Here is an 8,798-nt window from a genome sequence, read left to right as displayed (position 1 = left end):
ATTCCAGTGGCATTGTCCCGCCAAATAAAACACTGATTGCACATGGCTTGCATAGGCTCTCAAACACTGATAGCTTATTCTACTCTGCAGTGACTACTAGTAGTGGACAAGTTCTTAAAGCATTAGTGGACAGTGGATCTATGGCGTGCACCATAAGTGAGACAGTTGATGAGAAACTTTCACAATCGATACCTGATATTGAGAGACGTTCAGCTGAAGACGTTGTCATTGTTGGTTGTGGGGGGGTCACCTCGTTACGCCTTCTGCTATGTATGATCTTAGCTTTCCTCCATTAGATTGCAACCATGGGCCGCCGACCAGCCCGCTGCTACAGGTACTGCAAGAACAAGCCGTACCCCAAGTCCCGCTTCTGCAGGGGTGTGCCTGACCCCAAGATCAGGATCTTTGACCTGGGCAGGAAGAAGGCCAAGGTGGATGAGTTCCCCCTGTGCGGCCACATGGTCTCTGATGAGTACGAGCAGCTGTCATCAGAAGCTCTGGAAGCTGCCCGTATCTGTGCTAACAAGTACATGGTGAAGACCTGCGGTAAGGACGGTTTCCACATCCGCATGCGTCTGCACCCCTTCCACGTCATCCGCATCAACAAAATGTTGTCCTGTGCTGGAGCTGACAGGCTCCAGACTGGAATGCGTGGTGTTTTTGGTAAACCCCAGGGCACCGTGGCCCGCGTGCACATCGGTTAGGTGATCATGTCCGTGCGTACCAAGGCCCAAAACAAGGAGCACGTGGTGGAGGCTTTGCGCAGAGCCAAGTTCAAGTTCCCTGGTCGTCAGAAGATCCACATTTCCAAGAAGTACGGCTTCACCAAGTTCAACGCCTGTGACTTTGATGACATGATGGCCGAGAAGCGTCTGATTCCTGATGGCTGTGGGGTCAAATACATCCCCAACAGAGGCCCTCTGGCCCGCTGGAGGGCCCTGCACGCAGTCTGAGGCTGCTCTCTGCCCACATAATCAATAAAGATGGCTTTGATTACAAAATCTTATCTATGGTAAACAACTAGCATTAAAGGATAAAATAGAATGGACTCCAGAGGCAGAGAAAGCATTTAATGATCTCAAGGCCGCATTGCAAACGTGCACTGTGCTGGCTTTGCCGGATTATGAGAAAACGTTCTATTTACATGTAGATGGAGGAACTGGGTATATGAAAGCAGTACTGACGCAGGCTTTCGGGGCAAAGCAACGCCCTTTAGCCTTTTACTCATGTAAATTGGACTCAGTGGCGTCCAGTCTACCAACTTGTGTCCAGGCCTGCGCCGCTGCAGCAGAGGCTGTTAAAAAATCGGCAGATATAGTATTAGGACACACACTAATAGTCAAAGTTCCACACGCAGTGACTTCTATTCTGCTACAAGCGAATTTATCATATTTCACACATGCACGTCAACTCTCATATGTCGGCATACTGCTGTCACAATCACACATCACACTTGAGAAGTGCGGTCAGCTAAACCCGAGCACTCTACTGCCCACACCGGAAGACGGAGAACAGCATAGCGGCATGCATGCTCTAGATGAGGAAACGAAACCACGGCCTGATATACTTAGCACACCGCAGCCAAGCTACACTGATATTTTTGTGGACGGCTCTGCCTCCAAGAATAACTTAGGCCGAAACTGTGTGGGCTATGCAGTGACAACAGCAGATCATGTCATTGAAGCGAAACCTCTCTCCTCATCACACTCAGCACAAAGTGCAGAGCTAACAGCTGTCATTCGCACCTGCAGACTATGCAGAGGTCAAAGCATCAACATACACACAGACAGTCAATATGTTTTTGCAGCAGTGCACCATTTCGCAAAGATATGGCACAACAGAGGCATGATCACCTCCAATGGCAACCCAGTGCAACATGCACAACTGTTGAAGGAACTCTTGGAAGTGATAACCTTGCCTGAACATTTAGCAATATGCAAATGTGCAGCACATCAAACAGATGACTCAAAAATCACCGCGGGCAACAACTTTGCCGACCAAGCAGCAAAGGTAGCAGCCCACCAACCGCTTGACACAATATTGACTACAGAACACATAAACCAAATACCACTGGAAGTTCTAAAAGATGCACAGAAGACCGCCCCACTAGCAGAACAAAGATCCTGGCTAAAACATGGCGCAACGTTACAAAATGAACTAATGATGTGTGGAGGCAAGCCAATCCTACCAAAATCCCTGCATAAAACAGCAGCATTAGTGATACACGGCTCAACGCATATATCAACAGGTGGGATGGTCAAAATACTAAATAGACAATTCTATACGAAAAATTTTGAAAATTCAGCTAAAGAATTTGTCAGAACATGCATGGTTTGCCAAAAACACAACTCACAGGGAAACTTGCGACCCAAAAGAGGACGTTTCCCTGTACCTCCACACCCTTTCCACACGATTCACATGGATTTCATAGAATTAAATGAATGTCAGTCCTCAAAATATGCTCTAGTGATCATAGACGTATTCTCCAAATGGCCAGAGATCTATCCAGTAAAGAAAGCAGATGCAATTTCAGTAGCAAAGTGTCTATGCAATCACTATTTTCCTACCTATGGGATCCCAAGCCTGATCCGATCAGACAATGGGGCCCACTTCGTAAATGACATCATCAGCAAAGCATCTGAAGCATTAGGTTTCAGCATAAAAAATCACTGTTCTTATCACCCCCAGAGCGCTGGTTTAGTGGAAAGAACAAATGGCACAATAAAACAGAGACTAAGAAAATGTATGGCAGAAACAGGAAGACCATGGCCCGAATGTTTGGGACTAGTTAAAATGTGGATGAGAATAACACAGGGCTCAAACCAGCTCACACCATTTGAAATAGTACATGGCAGAGCTTTTCCACTCCCCATAACTAGTGAACCCATACACAAAGCTATAACAGAAACCACTTTAGCAGAGTGGATGACAAAACTGTTTGAAAATAAGGAAGTTGCTTTAAACAACCAACTGCCGAGTAATATCTCTCCAGTATCTTGCAGGTTGCAGCCAGGTGATTGGATCCTGATCAAAGTGCTCCAGAGAAAGAATTGGAGCTCACCGAGGTGGGAGGGCCCATATCAGGTCCTACTCACAACGCCAACCGCCTGCAAAATAGCAGAAAGACTATCTTGGATCCACCAAAGCCACTGTAAAAAAGTGAGTGACAATCCAGACGCTTAGACGCTGGTTCCCCTAGCTTCCAGGTGATCTACCGGTGGAGGAAGGGCTGATTGGGTATATCCCACCTCTCCACTTCGCTGGTAGTCTACTCACCAGGAGTCTAGGTGTGCCTGGTCATCATGAAGAAACTTGTCCTCATAGTGGCTGGCATCGCGCTCCTAGTGAGCCTATTGATACTCACCTGGAAGGACGAGGTCCCACAGCACCACCTGCAGAAGAAATGGTCACATGACAACACACACCTGAAGGACATGGACAAAGAGCACAACTACCCATGGATGAACAACGCGTGGTACAGATATGTTTATGACAGAGTGCATGCGGAACGCAACATCACAGACTGCTACGTCTGCTCACATATGCCTACAACTGCACTTCATGCCACAGTGTATGGGAAGGCCCCAACCATGTCCGAAGCTCTGTGCATATATGACAAAGCCATCACCGGCAACTGTTCAACACCTGGAAACCCCGTGATGGTCATAGGATCCATAAAGGACTAAACCAGCAACACATGCAACACCCAGTGTGCTTCAACTTCACGGGAGAAACCGGCTGGTCTGGCACACCCCAGGGTCTGAAGAAATTAGGGAAGAACAAAAACTGTTCCGTGATCCTGACCGCACCAGACTGGCATGGCAACGGCTCATCAACAGGCACATATTGGGTGCAGGGCGCAGCCTGGGCATGTGGCCAAAAGACCTACTTCATGTTGCCACCCAACAGCACCGGTCTTTGCGCCCCAGTCCTTGTATCAGATCACACCTTCAAAATCACTCGAGGGACGACTGAGGCATCAAGAAGGAAGCGACGCGACACAACTGACGTCCAGCCACATGACCCCATCTGGGGAACAGACGTGCCAGACGAGTTCAAGTTGTGGACCACCAGACAGAAAGTACTGCACTCACTTTTGTGTGTGCTATTCAACACCACCTGCTACCCCTACATTCCTGACAATGTACGCTCGCCTGACATGACAGCCGCACTCAACACTCAGAGACAGCTCAAAGACGCCCAGCAACAAGACTATGTCACCAGCACTGACAACTGGTGGACGTGGCTTTTGAGTGGCTCTTGGTAATCCCTGCTAATCAAAGGATTGATTGCCATTGGATTGCTATTATTGCTACTGTGTTTTCGCCACATGCACAACACCTTGTCTGAAAAACATGATATCAAATATGATAAATGCTTCATTTAATGCCTACATCATGATATCACAGATAGATGATGAAGATCAAAGTGCCGTTTGAAATAAATGATTAATAATAACACTGTGTTGATGACGTGTTAGCTGAAAATGTCTAGACAAGAAGCTAATAACTGATGTATTCACAGTGCAACAACAAAGGAAAGATGCTCACATTTGTATGTAAAAATGTTACAAACGTCTTTATATAAAATATGTATGTGAAGTCACATTTGAAACATAGTAAAAACAGGAGGGAAATGTAAAAGGGTTTTTAACATGTTTTCAAATGATTTATGCCTGCATTCTTCTTTTAAGCTGAACTCAAAGTACTCTCATACTGAAGTTGTTATTTTGCACTTGCTTTACTGACCCATCCGTGAACCTGCTGCACAGGAAACAGACAGCCACAAGCTTCTCTGTTTCCACAAACTATATTTGCTTTGAGGAAGTAAAACATACTGACCTGCTGACACACCAGCAGCACCCTGAATAACAGGAAATGCTATGTGACTTGTACCCTTTAAATAAAGCGCTTGACTGCAGCTCATGTGTGAGACTATTCGTAGCTCTCATCCGTGCTGCACGTTAATATTGAACTCTTGAGTGACAGTGTCTTTATTCTCTTATCTTGTGTTGAATAATGTTAACTCTTAACACAGTGTCAATATATGGCTTTAAGGTGGTGATTCCTGTTCTGGTGGTTCCGGGCCAGGCTGATGACATGATTCTGGGCAGCAATGCGATAAAGTGGCTTATTTCACAGTTAAAAATGACTGTTGGTACCCAGGATGATGCTTTTCTTCATTTGGCAACTTTGCTGTCCTATTCTAATGACTGTGATGGCAGAGCAATGCTTCCAAGTTTTGGCACTGCAAAGCTTAAGAGACGTGTCACCTTGCAGCCCTTGTCTGAACATTTAGTGTGGGCTAAGCTCCCTGCTCCTGATGCCTCAGTGGTGGGAAGTGCTGTCATTATTGAACCCACTCAGTCTCGATCCAAACCTGCACAGATCCTAGTGGGGCGAGTTGTCACTTCCTTGTTTGGGGATGGTTGGGTCCCTGTTAAAGTGGTGAATCCCTCCGACAAGCCCCTCACTCTCAGGAGAAATGCTAAGGTTGCTGATGTGTCCCCCTGTCTTTCTGTGCAGGACTTACCTGAACTTTTTCAAATTCAATCCAGTTCACAATACACACAGAACTCGTCGCCCGCACCGAGATCAGAAGCGGAGATGTCACAGCGTTTGTGTGATTTGGGCCTGCAGGATCTGGATCTCTCGTCCTGTGAAGTTTCCCCAGAATGGAGAGATAGGCTGCTGCGACTCATTGAGCAGTATGAGTCCATCTTTTCAAGGCACAGAATGGACTGCGGTGAGGCTGCTGACTTTGTCCACAGAATCTGCCTGGTGGATGACAAGCCCTTCAGACTGCCATACAGACGGGTCCCACCATGCCATTACGAGAAGCTTCGCACTGCCCTAGATGAGATGGAGGAGTCAGGGATAATCCGTAAGTCCCAGAGTGAATTCTCATCCCCCCTTGTCTTAGTTGTTAAGCCAAATGGTGACCTGCGCATATGCAATGACTTTAGAAGGTTAAATGCAAGAACAGTTAAAGATGCACATCCATTGCCTCATCAGTCAGACGCCCTCGCAGCACTTGGTGGGAATGTTTTTTTTTCTACAATGGATCTCACATCGGGGTTTTACAATGTCAGACTCCACGAGGACGACAAAAAATACACGGCATTCTCCTCCCCATTTGGCCTTCATGAATATAACAGGATGCCTCAAGGCCTGACAAATAGTCCTGCTACTTTTATGCGAATGATGATGTCCATTTTTGGTGATGAGAACTTCACAAGTTTGTTGTGTTATCTGGATGACCTTATGGTCTATGTCCCATCCGAACAGGTGGCCCTTGAACGTCTGCAGATGGTTTTCTCACGACTTTCTGCCAACAACCTGAAGCTCGCACCTAAGAAATGCCACTTTCTTCAGCGGTCTGTGAAGTTCCTGGGACACATCATATGTGGTGAGGGTGTGAAAACAGACCCAAGAGACAAGGTGACGGACAGGACAAGGTGACGGACAAGGTAAGTGACGGACAAGGTAAGCGACTCATGTTGTAACTGACGTCAGACGCCGGAGATTTTGGCGGAAAATTAAAGCAAATGGTAGTTTAGATTTGAACAAATTCATTTAAGCTTCAGTATTACCAAATACACTTATCAATTGTCTTATAACTAACACTATTTGTCTAAATAATCTCCAACACCCTGGAGAACAACGAGGAGAGTTTAGAGACTCTCCAAGATTATATTGATCAGTGCTTTCAGGATCTCGTGATGAAGAAGACCCCGTGTGCAGCTTCCCCGGCCAAACCTGAGACGCCGTCGTCGAAAAGACAACGCCCGGCAGATTCCCCCGGCTCAACATCGCCAGCCGGCAAAGATATTGCTGACATACTGGAGTCAATCGACAAGCGATTGTCTAGTTTCGACGCAAGGCTGTCCTTGGTGGAGATTCTTCACCGAGAATTTAAATGCTTGCGAGAATCCCTGGAGTACAGCCAGCAGCAGGTGGAAACGCTTGCTGCTGAAAATGCCACGCTAAGGGAGTCGGTGAAATGTCTCACAGATAATGTTACCCCAGCTCAATAGAGAAAATAAAAAAATAAAAGAAACAGTTATCGATCTACAAGCTCGTAGCATGCGTGATAATCTGGTATTTTCTGGTATTCCAGAAGCCGCTGGAGAGGACGCGGAGACCACGGTAAAAAGCTTCATCAAAACCCACCTGAAGCTGCCGGAGGACACTGTGAAGAACATCGTCTTCGATCGGGTACATCGCCTCGGCCCCATTCGGGCTACGGCCGGGAGACCACGTCCTATCGTGGCCAAATTCGGCCACTTCAAACAAAAGCAACATGTGAAAAGCCGCGGCAGGGAATTAAAAGGAACGGACTTCAGCGTGAACGACCAGTTCCCCAAAGAGATCTTGGAACAACGCAGGGTCCTCTTCCCAATCCGACGCGGCTTCATCCAGAAGGGCTCCCGCGCTGTCATTGCTGTGGACCGGCTGTACGTGGACGGACAGCTCCACCGCGACCCCAACATCACTCCGTGGCTGTATTAACCTCACACCAGATAAGAATCAGCTACACCCTTTCCCTATCCACTCACACTAACTTGCATTAACATCTGTTTAACTTACCAGTATCAAATCGCATCTTAAAGTGTGATTTCATAGCAGAATTAACACCGTCACTCTCCATCAGTGATTTAATTGGAATGTTTACGTTTTGTTTTTTTCTTCTCGTTTTTTTCCCCCTCTCTTTTCCCCCTCTTGGTTTTATGCTGCTCACCCCTGTCCTTGGTTTCTTTCTTTATTCCTTTCACTGCCTCGATCACCTGCTTCGACACTCATCCACAAACATCCTTTATTTCGACACATACGCACCATGCGCTCAACGGCAGCACATTTTACTTCAGTCAGACAGCGCACACAGTCGTTTAGGATACACACACTTAAGCCAAGCCTACTCATATTAGTAACTATGCATACACAAAGTCAGACTCAGGGAGCATCTCGCCACACATTTTTTCTCTCTCTCCTTCTCTTTATTTATGAACAAGTGACGTATTCTCTCCACCTGTCTAAGCGACGCACACAGCATACATCCTAGTTATACACAAACATCTATGGGTACACTGAGGTTCATTACATGGAATATAAATGGAGCTGGCTCCAGAGTAAAGAGGTTAAAAATATTTAACCAACTCAAAAAACTACAGGCAGATGTTGTCCTTTTACAAGAGACCCACAGACCTCTTAGAGATTCGAATGAACTTAAAAACACCTGAGTTTCCCAATGTGTTCTTAGCTTGTTATAATTCTAGACAAAGGGGAGTAGCAATTTTAATACATAAAAATATTAATTTCACAGTACTCGATACAGTTATAGATCCAGAGGGCAGATTCTTAATCATTAAAACTATCTATACTTGATAAAAAGCTATGTATTGCAAGTGTATATGGTCCAAATGTTGATGATCCCTCATTCTTTCACGGTTTTTTTCAGTGCACTCTCTGAACACTTAGATGGCACACTTGTTCTTGGAGGCGACCTCAACCTTGGACTAAATGAAGACATGGATAGGCTCAATACAGCGGGAACTCAGCGTAATTGGCAGTCCATAAATATAATCAAACAGTATATGAGCGACTTTGGTCTTTGCGATGCATGGCGCTCCCTTCACCCCACCAGTAAGGAATATACTTTTTTCTCACATGTCCATCACTCCTACTCTCGTCTGGATTATTTTTTGGTCAGCAGCTCACTGCTGAACGACATTTCAGACACTGAGATTCACCCTATAGCTGTCAGCGATCATGGTCCTGTATCTTAAACACTAATGCACA

At 46.1% G+C, this 8,798-nt stretch overlaps 1 protein-coding gene and 1 long non-coding RNA gene across 2 annotated transcripts; both read left to right on the top strand.

Moving 5' to 3' along the window:
- The first annotated feature begins 270 nt into the window (after positions 1-270).
- On the top strand, positions 271-975 carry LOC120744662 (60S ribosomal protein L10-like). The gene is given in 1 exon segment (XM_040049168.1): positions 271-975. A coding segment is annotated over 1 exon segment (648 nt). The 5' UTR covers positions 271-305; the 3' UTR covers positions 954-975.
- A 1,352-nt stretch (positions 976-2,327) lies between these two features.
- On the top strand, positions 2,328-4,974 carry LOC120744661. The gene is made up of 2 exons (XR_005698429.1): positions 2,328-2,921; positions 2,954-4,974. It is a non-coding gene; the product is annotated as an uncharacterized LOC120744661 (long non-coding RNA).
- Positions 4,975-8,798: the final 3,824 nt, after the last annotated feature.

The sequence above is a fragment of the Simochromis diagramma genome, unplaced genomic scaffold, assembly GCF_900408965.1.
Source record: "Simochromis diagramma unplaced genomic scaffold, fSimDia1.1 OVJJ01000398.1, whole genome shotgun sequence".
Lineage (NCBI taxonomy): Eukaryota > Metazoa > Chordata > Actinopteri > Cichliformes > Cichlidae > Simochromis > Simochromis diagramma.
Note: the sequence above shows the minus strand (reverse complement) of the source record. Positions and strands in the feature narration are given on the sequence as shown.